At 36.0% G+C, this 16,295-nt stretch overlaps 1 protein-coding gene across 1 annotated transcript in view; it reads right to left on the reverse strand.

Moving 5' to 3' along the window:
• Positions 1–16,295, reverse strand: part of LMBRD1 (LMBR1 domain containing 1) — a 135,774-nt gene that overhangs the window by 65,589 nt on the left and 53,890 nt on the right. The window contains exon 8 of the mRNA XM_044253874.1: positions 1,612–1,737. Within this exon, the coding sequence (XP_044109809.1) occupies positions 1,612–1,737 (126 nt within the window). The remainder of the gene's footprint in view (positions 1–1,611; positions 1,738–16,295) is intronic.

Below are 16,295 nucleotides of genomic sequence, written 5' to 3' on the forward strand. Positions count from 1 at the left end.
TAAATTTTAGAACTCAAAAATGTAAAACTCACCAATATCTCAATTAGCATTGGGGGTTTTTTGTGGCTTGTTCAGAAAGATCTTCTATACACCAAGATAAAATTTTACTTCCACTTTCTCCTAATGTCTTATAAATTTTGTATTTGGTTTGAATTCAGGATTGTTTTACTATATGGTGGGGGGTCTACGAAAATTTCATATTTTGTCTTTTATAAATTTCCACCTAAACTTTAGATAAACTATCATCTCTACATTACTCAATCTTCCCAATCAGGAACGGATGAAGTTCTCCATATATTTCAATTATTTCTCCATATATTTCATATATTTCAAGTCTTCTATTATGTATTTCAATAACTTTTATAATTTCTACCAGGATGATTCTGACATTTCTTATTATTTTATAGTTTGCAGCTATTGTGAATGAGACCATTTTCTATTACATCTTCCAACTAGCTAATGATTTCTATATGTTTATATCCAGATACTTTGATGAACTCTTATTAGTTCTATTAATTTGTAAGTTCATTCTTTCATATTTTCTTAGTATATGATATCTGTGAATAATAAAGGATATTTCCCTTTTCCTCTCTCTCCCTCCAACGTTTATACCTGCACTCTTTATCTGACAAGGACCTCCAGGAATATGCTAATGAGCAACAATGATACTGACCACACTAACCTGTGTCTGACTTCAATGGGAATGTTTAATTCATCATTTAAGTATGATGTTCATTATAGGCTTCCTTTCCTAAGTACACTCTTCTCTTCTAATTTGGTAAGGCTTTTTTAAAAATCATAACTACAAATTGACTTTTATTAAATATTCTTTAGCATCTATTCAAATGCTTATTTCTCATTTATTCTCAATACATTAAATTACTTTAATAAACTTTTTAATGTATCATCCTTGAATGTCTAGGATAAAACTGATCTGATAATTATAAAATATTCTCTTACTACAGCACAGGTTTGAATTGCTAATATTTTTCTTTATATTAAAACTATGTTCATAATAGAGACAGTACATATGTATTCTTTTTTGTATGCAATTATCATCTTGTTTCTGTATCAGGATTATGCTAGTTTAATACATACTTAAAAACGTTCTATAAATAGGTTTTATATGTTCTAAAAGTATTATTTATCTGTTCTATAAATACGTTCTATAAATTATGTTCATCTGTTACTTCAAGGTGATAAAGAAGAAACTTCTTTGTGTTTTTAGAAGTACACTCAACTGGCAAGTGATTACATGTAATTTTTACCTTATTCCACTAGTACATAAAACTTGAACATAAGTGATACAGTAAAATCTGATGTATTATACAAGAAATCAATATACCTGGGAATAAGCAAGGTCTTGACCATACCTGAGCAAAACTTCCGCTTTTACTTATTAGAACACTGATAGAAATTCTCAAATTTTTAGTGTCTTGCATTTCACAGAAGACAAATTTTAAAACCATGGTCATATTATGCTAACGACATGTTGCAAAAAAATTCAAACGACATCAAAAATATGGGGCTGCAATGTCTAAGTCATATTAGAAAGTAGTGCAAAGACAATGTGCTTATACGCTTTCCAACTACAAAAAAATTACAACTCACTTTTGATTTAATCGTTTGAATGTGTTGCTCCACTTCTTCAATGTCTTCAGTGTTTTCTAAACGTTCGTAAGCAGCGCTTCTAGTGCCTTTTATTAGATTTAAAGGTAATGCAGACATGCCATAGGCCTAAAAGAACAAAATAAAAATGGGTTTCATTACTACTATTTTATACATATTATACACAATTTTGAGGGGAAAATGTCCTTTCAACTTTAAAGGAAATGCAAGGGTATAGTTGTGAAGGATTATAGTCACTGAAGAACAAAGTACCTGGGAGTGAATCATGATACACTGTCTCATAATTTTCTTGTTTATTTCACATTTACAGTTATATAAAATGACATGAGTAATAGTAACTATTCATAGAAGAGATAATATGTATTCTTCAAAGGATAAGTTGCAAAATTACTGTAAATAGAATACCAAAGTAATAAACTGCAACTCCAGATTAATGAGGGGTTAAAAGAGTGTGAATTAGTAAAAACATTTTATAAAACTATTTTCTATGGAAAAAACAATTTTACCCAACTATATATAATAAACCCTCACTAAAACACATTTTAATAAATGCATGTTATTTAATTAGCATGCCAATTATCTGTACACAATTTATTACAAGTTTTAAGTATAATTAATCATTTTGCTAAGTATTTTAAATATTTTTCTACAAGTAATTTTCTGTTGATTAGCATTAAGAATAAACATATTATTTTATATTTCTTCCATATTGGCCAGTCCCAAACGATAACTTTTAATGGTAAGTGTTAAAAACACTTAATAATGGCAGTTGCCACATAACCGTTACTCTAAATCATTAAATCTTTAGAAACAAAACTGACAACTATCACTTCCCGGCTGCAGCAACAAGCTCTAAAGCAGACACATTATATATTTAAATCTTTTTCATTTTCCTCCTGAGCACACAGCCAAACTACTTTAGCCAGTCTCCCTGAAGTTAAGTAAGCTCATGAAACTGAGTTCAAGACAACAAATGTAGGCAGAAGTGATAAACACAATTTCTTGGGCCTAACCCCAAAACTTCAAAATATCCTGGGTAATCCTGAATATTTTCTCGCAAAGTCTCTGATGTCAACTCCGAAAAAACTTCAGTGACAAGTTTAATTACAGTTGACCCTTGAATAATTTGGGTTGGAACTACAAGGGTCCACTTACACATGGATTCTTCATAAATACAATATAGTACTACAAATGTATTTCCCTTACGATTTTAATGACATTGTTTTTCCTATTTTATTTTAAGAATACAGTACATAACACATATAACATGCAAAATATGTGTTAATTGACTATGCTACCAGTAAGGCTTCTGGTCAACAATAGCCTATTAATAGTTAAGTTTGGGTAGAGTCAAAAATCATATGCAGATTTTCACACATTTGGGAAGATCAGCACTCCTAACCCCCATGTTGTTCACACATGCACATCACACCTTCTTTATCCATTCACCTGCTGGACACATAGATTGCTTCCATGCCTTGCCTATTGTAAATAATGTTGCAATGAACAGAGTGGTACATACATCTTTTCAAATTAGTGTTTTTGTTTTCATCTGTTAAATACCCAGCAGCAGAAATGCTGGATCATATGGTATTTCTATTTTTAATTTTTTGAAGAACCTCCATACTATTTTCTACAGTGGCTGCACCAATTTGTATTCCCACCAACAGTGGATGAGGGTTCTCTTTTATCTTCACCAAATGTGTTATTTCTTGTCTTTTTGATGTTAGCCATTCCAACAAGGGTAAAGTAATACCTCATTGCGATTTTGATTTGCATTTCCCTGATAATTAGTGATGTTGCATCTTTTCATGTGCCTGTTAGCCATTCAAATGTCTTCTTAGAAAAATATCTATTCAGTCCCCATTTTTAAATCAGGTTGGGATTTTTTTTGCTAGAGTTGTACGAGTTCTTCCTATATTTTGGGTACCAACTCCATACTGGATGTATCATTTATAGGTATCTTCTTCCATTCAGTAAGTTGCCTTTTCCTTTTGTTGATGAGTTCCTTCACTGTGTATAGTCCCATTTATTTATGCTATTGTTGCCCTTGCCTGAAGAGATAGATCCCCCAAAAATACTGCTAAGAGTAATGTCAAAAAGCTTACTACCGGGGCGCCTGGGTGGCTCAGTGGGTTAAGCCGCTGCCTTCGGCTCAGGTCATGATCTCAGGGTCCTGGGATCGAGTCCCGCATCAGGCTCTCTGCTCAGCAGGGAGCCTGCTTCCTCCTCTCTCTCTCTGCCTGCCTCTCTGCCTACTTGTGATCTCTCTCTGTCAAATAAATAAATAAAAAATCTTTAAAAAAAAAAAAGCTTACTACCTATATTTTCAAGGAGATTTATTATGGCTTCAGATAATATTCAAGTCTTTAATCCATTTAGAGCTTATTTTTGTATATGATTTAACAAAGTGGCTCAATTTCATTCTTTCTCATGCAGTTGTCCAGTTTTCACACCACCATTATTTTAAAAGGCTGCCTTTCCCCCATCACCTGTTTTTGCTTCCTTTCATGTAGATTAATTGGCCATATAAATGTTGGTTTATTTCCAGGATTTCTATTCTATTCTGTTGATTCGGGTGTCTGTTTTGTGGTACCATTTTCATTACTGCAGCTTTGTAGTATAATTTGAAATCAGGCAGCATGATTCCTCCAGCTTTGTTCTTCTTTCTCAAGATTGCTTTAGCAATTTGGGGCTTCACAAAAATTTTAGGATTATTTGTTCTAGTTTTGTGAAAAATGCCGTTGGCATATTGAGAGGGATTACACAGATTCTGTAGATTGCTTTGAGTAGTATGAACATTTTAACAATATTCATTCTTCCAATCCATGAGCACAGTGTATCTTTCCATTTTGAGGGTTGCCTTCAATTTCTTTCCTCAAGGTCTTATGGTTTTCAGGGTATAGATCTCTCACCTCCTTGGTTAAATTTATTCCTAGGTATTTTGTACTTTTTGATACATCTGTAGATGGGATTCTTAATCTCTCTGCTACTTTGTTATTAGTGAATAGAAATGCAACCGATTTCTGTATATTAATTTTATATCCCCCAACTTCACTGAATTCATTTAGTAGTTCCAGTAGTTTTTTTTTTTTTTAAGATTTTATTTATTTGACAGAGAGAGGTCACAAGTAGGCAGAGAGGCAGGCAGAGAGAGAGGAGGAAGCAGGCTCCCTGCCGAGCAGAGAGCCTGATGCGGGACTCCATCCCAGGACCCTGAGATCATGACCTGAGCCGAAGGCAGCGGCTTAACCCACTGAGCCACCCAGGCGCCCCGTTCCAGTAGTTTTTTGATACTATATGATTTACTCCATATAGTATCATGTCATCGACAAATAGTGAAAGTTTTACTTCTTTTCAGTTTGGAGGCCTTTTCTTTTCCTTGCCTGCCAGCAGTCACTAGGACTTCCAATATTATGTTAAATTAAGATGGCACGAGTGTGCATTCTTGTCTTGTTTCTCGTCTTAGAGAAAAAATTTTCAGCTTTTAACCATTGAATATGATGTCAGCTGTGGGTCTGTCATGTACGGCCTTCATTAATGTCATACACAGCCTTCACTATGTTAAGGAATGTTCCATTTATACCAATTTTGTTGAGAGTTTTTATCATAAACAAATATTGAATTATGTCAACGGTCTGCATCTATTGAGATGATCATATGATTTTCATCATATATTTTGTTAGTGAAGTGTATCACATTGATTGATTTGCAATTAAACCATCCTTATATCCCTGAAGTAAATTTCATTTGGTGATGGTGTACGATCCTTTTCATGTATTGCTTTGGTTTCTTGAGAATTTTAGCATCTGTGTTCATCAGGGTATTTGCCTATAGTTTTTTCTGCAGTGTCTTTGTCTGGTTTTGTTAATAGGGTAATGCTGGCCTCATAAAATGAGTTTGGAAGTGTTCCCTCCTCTTCAATTTTTTGTAATAGTTTCAGGCAGATAAGATATTAACTCTTTAAATTGTGGTAAAATATATGTGTAAAGCCATCTACATCTCGCCTTTTATTTCTTGGAGTTTTTGGTAGATGACTCAGTTTCATTACTAGTAATTGGTCTATTCAGATTTTATATTCTTCCTGGACAATTTTAGAAGATTGTTGTTTCTAGAAATTTATCCGACTCTTCAAGGTTGACCAATTTGTTGGCATATAATTGTTTATAGTATTTTCTTATGATCCTTTTAATGTTACCAGTTGTAACTTCTTTTTCATTTCAGATTTGATTTTATTTGGGTTTTTTCATTTCAGATGACTTATTTTATTTTTTTATGAGTCTGGCTAAAGGCCTGTCAATTTTGTTTATCATTTCAAAGAACCAGCTCTTTGTTTCATTGATCTTCTCTGTTGTTTTTTGTTCCTATTTATTTCTACTCTGATCTTTATTCTTTCTTTCCCTCTACTAACTTTGGGGTTGTTTGTTCTTCTCTAGTTCCTTTACGGAGATTGTTAATGTGGCATTTTTCTTGTTGCTTGAGGTAGGCTTGTATTGTTATGAACTTGCCTCTTAGACCTGCTTTTGCTGCATCCCAGAGATTTTGGAATGTTGTGTTTCATTTTCATTCGTCTCAAGGTACTTTTAGATTTCCTCTTTGATTTCCTTGCTGACCCACTGGTTGTTTAATAACATGTTGTTTAGCTTCCACATATTACTGTTTATTTATTTGACAGAGAGAGACAGAACAGAAGCACAGGGAGTGGGAGAAGAAGGCTTCCCACCAAGCAGGGGGGCCTGATGCGAGGCTCAATCCCAGGACTCTGGGATCATGACCTGAGCCGAAGACAGATGCTTAACAACTGAGCGACCCAGGTGCCCCACGTGTTACTGGTCCCCCCCCCCACCCAGTTTTCTTCTAAGATGTAACTGATTTATAGTTTCATAGCATTGAGGTTGGAAAGATACTTGATATGAGTTCAATCTTCTTAAATTTACTGAAACTTGTTTTATGGCATAACATATGAACTATCCTAGACATGTGTATTTGAAAAGAATGTGTATTTTGCTGTTTTAGGATAGAATGTTCTACACATATCAAAGTCCATCTAGTCTAAAATGAAACTTAAGGCCAATGCTTCCTTATTGAGTTTGTCTGGATGGCCAATTCATTGACCCAAGAGAGTATTAAAATCCACTACTATTACTATATTGCTATTTCTCCTTTTATTTCTGTTACTATCTACCATTTATATTTAGGGACCCCAAATTGGGTACATAAACAATTAAAATGCTATATCCTCTTGTTAGACTGAGACCTTTATTAATATGAATGCCCTTCTTTGTTTTTCTTATCATCTTGGTTTTGTTAAAGTCTATTTTGTCAGATAGAAGTATTATTACCCCAGCTTTCTGTTTCCATGGTATATCTTTTTTCCATCCCTTCATTTTCAATCTGTGTGGGTCGTTACATTTGAAGTAAATCTCTTATAAGCAGCATGTAGAAGGATCCTGGCCTTTTTTTTTTAAAATCCATTCAATCACCTACATCTTTTTTTTTTTTTAACTTTTTTTTTAAAAAAGATTTTATTTATTTATTTGACAGAAGTCACAAGTAGATGGAGAGACAGGCAGAGAGAGAGAGAGAGGGAAGCAGGCTCCCTGCCGAGTAGAGAGCCCGATGCGGGACTCGATCCCAGGACCCTGAGATCATGACTGAGCCGAAGGCAGTGGTTTAACCCACTGAGCCACCCAGGCGCCCCCAGTCACCTACATCTTTTGATTGGAGAACTTAGTCCATTTAAAGGAATTATTGAGGACACTTAGGTGGCTCAGTTGGTTAAGCATCTGCCTTCAGCTCAGGTCATGATCTTGGCGGGGGACTGAGTCCTGCATCAAGCTCCCTACAGAGAGCCTGCTTTTCCCTCTGCTTCTACCCCTCCTCCCCACTCTAGCTCTCCCTCACTCTATCTCAAATAAATATGTAAATCTTTAAAAAATAAAAAATAATTATTGACAGGTATGTATTATTTTGCTAATTGTTTTCTATTTTTGTGGTTTCTCTTTGTTCCTTTCTTCCCTCTTCCCTGTGGTTAGACTTGTTTTATTTAGTGTTTAGTTTCCTTTCTCTTTTCCTTTTGTAGATTTCCTAGAAGTTCTTTTTTTTGTGGTTACTGTATAGTTCATATAGAATATCTCATGTAAATAAAATCTCTTTTAAGTTGAAAGCAAGTTAATTTGGAATACATCCCAAAGCTTTACATATTTACTTCCCCTATCCACATTCTGTATTTTTGATAACACATTTTACATCTTATTTTATGTATCTCTTCACTGATTATTTAGATATTTTAGAAAGAGAGCATGCATGTGCACGTGTTTAAGGGGAGAGGCAGAGGAAGAAGGAGACAGAGAATCTCAAGCATATGCCCACTGAGCACAGAGCCCAATGTAGGGTTCAATCTTATGACAGAAGCTCAAATCAAGAGTCAACTAACTGAGCCACCCAGGCGCCTAATTATATTTTTAATTTTACTATTCTTGTCTTTAACCTTTCATACTTTAGGGGCAATGAATTCCCTCAGCTTTTGCTTATATGGGAAACTATTACCTCTCCTTCAATTCTAAATGATAATCTTGCCAGGTAGAAAATTCTTGGGTGGCAGTTTTTCCCTTTTAGCTCTTTAAATATGTTATGCTTCATAAATAAATGTTAGTTATGTCACTCCCTTGTTTGGCCTATAAAGTTTCTGCTGAAAAATCTGCTGATGGCATTAGAGTTTCCCCTGTATGTAATATGTTGCTTTTCTCTTGCTGTTTTTAAGATCCTCTCTTTATGCTTACCTTTTACCATTTTAATTACAATGTGTCTGAGATTGTTTCTTGTTGAGCTCATCTTGTTTGGAACTCCCAGGGCTTCCAGAACCTGGATGTGTTTTCTTCTCCAGATTATGGAAGTTTTCAGCCATTATTTCTTCAAATAATTTTTCTGGCCCTTTCCCTCTCTTATCACCTCTGAGAACTTTTATTGTTATTCCACTTGATGTAGTTCCTGAGGTCCCTTAAGTTGTCCTCATTTTTAATTCTTTTCATTTTGCTGCTCTGTCTAGATGTCTCCCATTACTTTGTCTTCAAGCTCCTGTTTTACCATTTCTGCTACTGAATCCCTCTACTGTATTTTTCAGTTTAGTTATAATTTCTATTTGATACTTTCTTGTATTTTCTCTGGCTCTGCCAAGGTTCTTGTGTTCATCCACTCTCCCACCAACATTGCTAAGTATCTTCATGACTATTACTTGAATTCTTTATCAGGTAGGTTGCTATCTCCCTTTCATTAAAGTTTTTTAATGGAGATTTGCCTTATTTTTTGGTTTGGAACGTATTCTTTGATCTCCTCATTCTGCCTCTGTTTGTCTATATATTAAGTGAAATTGCTACCCCCCTCAGTCTTGAAGGGGTGGTCTTGTGTAACAGCTGGTTCATGTAGGCCATTAGAGCAATCTCCCTTGGCCATCAGAGCCAGACACTTCATATGGGCAACCACTCTATGGGCTACATGTGCCTACTAGTTGTGATATAGCCAGCACTATTGTACGGGGAGGTCAGGGCTCAGGGCACTCACCCTGCCCAGCTGTGGCTCAGACTCTGTGCAGGTAGAGTGGGGTTCTAGCTGCTTGCCCATCACAGGTATGGTTCAGTCTCTATGCTGATTAGGTGGGGCTTAGGGTGTCCCTGGAAGCTAATTACAGCTTACCTGCTGCTAGGGGAGGACAGGACTCTGGCGCTTACCAACCAAGTTGTATCCCATATGTGGCACAGGGAAGGTGGGACTCAGGTCACTGGACCAACTGGTTTGGGGCTTGGGTGCTGCAGTGAGGGTAGGGTTCAGTGCACTTTCCCAGACCAGTTACAGCTTGGTTCTCTGCATAGGCTGGGCAGGGTTTAGTGCAGCCACCTGGACTCATTGCAGCTTGGTTGCTACATAGGAGAAGTAGGGATCAGGGTGCTCATTTGGCCCATTTGCAGCCCAATCGCTGAGTGAGGAGAATAGGGCTCAGAACACGAGCCTGGCCCTTTGTAGCTGGGGTGCTGTGTGGCGTGGGGTGCTTGCCAGCCAGGTTAAGAGTTAAGTGGGCAGAATATGTCCTCTAGTCCTTGCATATTAGAGGGAGAGCACTGGAAATGGCACTCATCTGCTCTGTCACCAGCAAGTTAGAATGACATTCCAAAAATGGACTCTACCAATGCTTCTATCACCAGACAAAACGTCTATAGGTCCCTGTCTTTGCCACAGTCTCCTTAAAATTAGTTAGTGGTTCTCCCTCATTTACAGGGTAGGAACTTTTCAATTTGTGGCTTTTGTGCTGATCTCAGGGAGAGCAGGTTTGTATACAAGCCGCAGCAGTATCTCTGTTACCTATCTTTCTATGATTCTCCCTCTATTAACTCCCCATTGATTTTCAAAACCAGATGTTTGTGGGGGGTCATCTTTCCAGTGCTAGCCCCTACAGTCAAGATGCCTGATGAGGGGCACAATCTCCTTACTCCTCAGAGAAAGTTCCTTATTATGGGATACCTCCTGATTATGGGGTCACCTGGGATGGGGTTAGGGGTAAGGCCATGACTTTGACTTGCCTACACTACTTGATTTGTCTCTTTTGTCTTTTGTTGTGGAGGTGCTGTTCTTCAAGTTCTCAGGTGGTTTTCAGAGAAAATTTATTCCAGATATAGCTGTAAGTTTATTGTGTCCATGGGAAAAGGTGAGTTCAGAGTCTTCTTATGCCACTATCTTGAAACTCCCTCCGTGGCTTTTTTTTGTTTTATTTTTAATTTTATTTTTATTTTTTATTTTTTTTAAAGATTTTATTTATTTGACAGACAGAGATCACAAGTAGGCAGAGAGGCAGGCAGAGAGAGAGAAGAGAGGAGGCAGGCTCCCTGTGGAGCAGACAGCCCAATGTGGGGCTCGATCCCAGGATGCTGGGATCACGACCTAAGCCGAAGGCAAAGGCTTTAACCCACTGAGCCACCCAGTGGCTCCTGTTTTGTTTTTTTAATTAAGGGAGAATATAAGCAAAGAACATGACCAAAAAGAAATCCCAGAAATCAACTAGTTCTATCACATAATATCAACTATTTATGGCACACTATAACTAGATAATAATTATGAACTTACTACCCAATATTCAAATCCTTGTATTTTCTAATGAAGAAATACTTTAAACCTTGCATTTTACATATTATTAAAACCTAAGTTAATGTTCTCATGATTTCCCCATCATCTCCCCTCCTTCCCACCTCCCCTGCTGAAAAAATAGAAAAGATTCTGTTTCATATTAGAAGAAAATTTAATTTAGACAGAGTAATTTTCTTGTAATTAATCAATTCTTATCATTTTATGCTTGTAATGACCTTGGCAAAGTATAAAAAGGAAAGAATACAAAATATCATAGCCTTAAAACACTGAAAATGTAAATAAAAAAGCCTATGAGAACCAAAGTATCCCACAGCTCATCTAACCTTTCCTTACCGAGCTTTCCTAACGCAATTATCATTTGACCCATTTGTTTCTTCTAGTAGTTCCACAACTTTCTAAAACATTGAAAAAGAAAAACATAAAACTTGAAGACTCTGATAAAGAAGCAGTATTTACATAATAATTATTTACCAGTTATCCACAGTCATATATGATTTTAACATACCTATGTTGTGTTAAACCAAATTCCAAAGCAAAAATATTTTGCTAACCACAGTTTATATCCAAATAAATCCCCTGTCCTCTCAAACACCCCCAACCACCTTATTTTACCCCAATGCTTAGATGGATTTGGTCCTTAAGTAGAGAACCTCAATGTTCAATATTATTTCCCAAGGAATCTTTTGCTCTAGTCAGTATCAATAAGGCCCTTATTTAGAGTCTACTGTCAAACACAAGGTCATCTAAATTCTTCCTGGTCTGCTGCTCTCACTTTCTATAAATCCATCTTCTACACTGTTTCCAAAGTAATCTTAGAGCCCACATTAGATTATGTCACTCCTGTAATTAACATTCATTAAGATCTCCAGGATTAACTAGAATAGTTTTTTAAAGAGCCGTGGGAGGACATCCTAGGATTTGGGATAGATGACTTTAAGGCCACTACAGGAGATAAGAAGACAGGTAGCCACATAGGGATCTGCTACTACTTCAACGAGTGCAGTTCTATGTTGTACATTTAACTTTTTAGTGTATTAGAATTTTAGGTAAGGTTGTTCAAAAGTTGTTTTGCTATTTTCTCTATGAGAGGTAGAATTACGGGTCTTGTGAACAGACTGCAATTATCTAATACTGGCATACAAAACCTTCAAAACCTGATCCCTACCAACCTCATCTCATGTCTCACACCTCTGAATTGTTCAATGTTCTTAAAACACTCTGGTTTTATACTACTTCTGGCTTTGTCCAGTTTCCACACTTTAGTACATGTAGTGCCTTCAACTAGAATGCCTAACTTCTCAACCCTATTTCTTCAGCAAATTTCAGTGTCTTTCAGGTCTAAACTTAATTACACCATGTCTGAGAAATATGTCTTGACTTGTAAATGTGCCTCAATTATAGTACAAACGCCGTATTGGTCTGCACATTTGCTTCATCGCTAGATCTGACAAACTTGGCTAATCAGAATCACTCAGAAAATTCTTAAAAACACAGATTCCTCGGGGCGCCTGGGTGGCTCAGTGGGTTAGGCCGCTGTCTTCGGCTCAGGTCATGATCTCAGGGTCCTGGGATCGAGTCCCGCATCGGGCTCCCTGCTCAGCGGGGAGCCTGCTTCCTCCTCTCTCTCTCTCTGCCTGCCTCTCTGCCTACTTGTGATCTCTGTCAAATAAATAAAAATAAAATCTTTAAATTAAAAAAAAAACAAAAAACAAAAAACACAGATTCCTCAACCAGACTAGTAACAAGTGCAGTAAACTGTTTGGAATATAAAAACTAGGTCTTAATTATTTTTTCTTCTTCTTTTTCTCCTAATAATAATAAACCAAAAATTGTTTTAAAAAAGAAATCTTCATCTTTCCTTACATGAAATTTATATATTTATTAGAAGAGCTGAACTAAATTCTGAAATAACTTAATATAAAAATCTTAGGAAATAAAGACATATCCTTAGTAACACCTTGTGGTAATATGGGATCAGAATACATATCTTCTTGTGAACTTTTAAGTCTAAAAAGAACAGTAAAAGAAAATTGTCATTGTTTTGGATTATGTACCCTTTAGCTTTTTTTTTGGACTACATGTTTAAGTTTTAAGGATTAACAGGAAATTTAACTATAATATTTAGATTATGATAAAACTAACATAAAACATTACATAACACATTTAATCATTATAACCTGAGGTCTTTAAATAATAATCTTATGAATTTAGCCTCAGACTTCTTTGAAAAAAAAAAAGATGTATAAAAAAGCCATCCTTTTCAGAAACAAAACTTTTATTGCTTACTACTGCCCTCTAGTGAATTATCAAAAAATCAACAAGGCTAAAGATATTACATCCTTCAAAATGCTTCTAGGTTGGTTATAATTGCCTCCAATTTTATTTGTTCAAGTTCCAAAAATAAATCACTGTATGTATTAAAACCTAAAATGTTTGAATGAATACACATAAATGTTTGAAAGAATACATACAAACTACAAACATTTTTAAGATAATTTTTTAAAAATATTTTATTTATTTGTCAGAGAGCACAAACATGGGGAATAGCAGGCAGAGGGACAAGCAGGCTCTCCGCTGAGTAAGGAGTCCAATGTGGGGCTCTATCCCAGGGCCCTGGGATCATGAGCTGAGCTGAAGCCAGATGCTTACCCCAATGACCCACCCAGGTGTCCCAACATTTCTAATACCTTCTTACACTGCCCAGTTTAGAACAGCACCTTTTCCCTATGTAACTCTCTAATATCTAGAATAATAATTTCCAACCTGTGATCCTTGGATTACTGTAAAGGTTCAACATCAAGTACTACTTATATACTGCATAAATGTCTAGCATATATTTGTTATACCTATTATTCAAGGATATGTATGAGCTTATGACTAATGAAACAATTCATTACACATACTCAATTAAGATTTTTCCTTTAGGGGTGCCTCGGCAGCTCAGGTCATGATCCCAGGGTCCTGGGATTGAGCCCATGGGGCTCCCTGCTTGGTGGGAAGACTGCTTCTCCCCCTCTCATTCCCCACTCCCCTTTTCCCTCCTTGTATTTCCCCCCCACCAGTCAAATAAATAAATAAAATCTTAAAAAAAAAATTCTCCTTCAGTTATTCATTGACTCCAAGACACCTATATATTTTCTCACATTTAACACTGGATGCATCTTATAATCATCGGCTACAAAGAAGTCGTCATTGCTGTCATTACCTGCATGGTCATAAATCTGGTCACAGCTGGTTACATTATAGCTACTTCTCTATTTGAGTTAAATGCATTCTTGCTACCACTACTGAGTTTAACTGCCACTTAAAATGTCTTTAAGATAGTACTGTTGATGTGACATTGAAACAAAAAGTTAATGTGCAAGGAGAAAGAGAACAAAGGAGCAAACAGTGAAGCAAATATTTATTGAAACAAGGAGCAGGGACACCTGGGTGGCTCAGTGGGTTAAGCATTTGATTCTTGGTTTCGGCTCATGAGAACGAGCCCACATGGGGATCCGCACTGAGCATGGAGTCTGTTTGAGGTTCTCTCTCCCTCTCTGCCCCTCCCACATATGCCTGCTCTTGCTCTCTCTCTTTCTCTCTCAAAATAAATACATAGATCTTTAAAAAAAAAAAAAAAGCATAATTTCATATTTTCTTACAAATCAACAACCAAGTGCTTTATGAGCTTAAAGGAACATACCCAAACTAAAAGCCATTTCCATTTGCCCCTCACATGGCAAGACAAGAAACAAGAAAAACAGCTTACAGTTAACAGTGGGTATGTTAGCAGCTTCAAAGAAAATTCCAGAGACCAGTGGAGGACTTAAGAAATACTGCATCATCAATTCTCTTGAAAGCATAAAAGAAATAATCTTATACAATAAAACATGGACATGAATAACTAATTTTAAAAAGTGATTCGGAAGACTCAGATTGCAAACGTGAAGTTTTAAGGTACACTTTTCCAATTTATTTCACTTATACTTTCTTTATTATGTATGGAGAATGATATTTTTTTAAAGTATTTATATAAGTCAAAAAATTAAGAAACAGATTTATATATGTATAAAAAACTCAAACTAAGTATAAAACAAGAATTATAAATGATAAGAAAGAATAAGCAGGTACCTCTAACAATCAGTAGCACAGATTCAATGAAACAGTACCACATGGAAGGCTGAAAAATGACTTTTGAAGAGCATTTCTCTCTTCAAAGACTACTAAAAACCAATGCTCTATTTCTATTTCTGAATCCTTAATTTACCACTGTAATTTTCCTTAATTACTTCATATTTTACATTAAAAGTACATAGATTAGCATAATGTCATATGTGTAATATGTGTGTGCATATAAATAAAATGTATATATATTTTTAAAAAATATTTTATTTATTTATTTGACAGGAAGAGAGATCACAAGTAGGCAGAGAGGCAGGCAGAGAGAGAGGGGGAAGCAGGCTCCTTGCTGAGCAGAGAGCCCGATGTGGGCCTTGATCCCAGGACCCTGAGATCATGACCTGAGCCGAAGGCAGAGGCTTAACCCACTGAGACACCCAGGCACCCTACGTGTGTATATTTATATGGACCATATGACATGATCAAGTTTTCACTGATATGTGTATATAATAAAAAGTTCAGTAGTCACTGTTTCTACAGGTACTTCATTTGTCCATAGGCTACATTTTGTATAAAAGTATCATTATTCAACATTTCCCCACTTGGTGGCACCAAAAAATTAAAATATCTACATAAATATTTGTGTCCAGAGGTTTCATTTTTTTAATTAAAAAAATAGCATTCCCTTTCAATTTAAGATGAGAACAATAGGCAAGCTGTATGTTTTTTGACATTCTTCTAATATTAAGTGCCTAATTATTAGGTTATCCCGTAAGACATGGTAGAGTAGATACAATCCTGGTAAAATTTAAATAATCAACTAGTTTCTAAACCAGACAGTAATGGGTAGCTAAGAAAATCACACTCTACCGACACATTACAAAAACTTTTCTGGTCTCAATACTAACAGTTACAGTGTCTATAGTAGACTTCACCTTTAATAATTAGTTCTTTGCCCTCAGGGTCAAAGTACTCGAAGTATTAACTTCCCACTTTGGGAACTTTAATTAATATTAATCCCTTGGACAGCCTGCATGGCTCAGCTGATTAAGCATTCAACTCTTGATTTCAGCTTAGGTCAGGATCTCAGGGTCGTGAGACTGAGCCCTGTTTAGGCTCAACACTAAGGGTGGAGCCTGCTTAAGATACCCTCTCTCCATCTCCCTCTGCTCCTTCTCCCGCTTGCATGCATATTCTCCCGTGAAGTGAAATAAAGTAAAATAAAATAAAGTAAAATAAATAAATCTCTTCTACTTTCCAAGAATATATACTATGCCCTCTTTCATGTTCCACCATATGAAAAACTCAATTCTCAAGCTTTTCCATAACAAGTTAGGACAAAACTTTGTATCTGCAAGCAAATATGGTAATTAGTACTATTAACCACCTCTCTATAATAAAACCACCTGTCTATAAACAGCTGATTTTCA

The sequence above is a fragment of the Neovison vison genome, chromosome 1 (assembly GCF_020171115.1).
Source record: "Neovison vison isolate M4711 chromosome 1, ASM_NN_V1, whole genome shotgun sequence".
NCBI lineage: Eukaryota > Metazoa > Chordata > Mammalia > Carnivora > Mustelidae > Neogale > Neogale vison.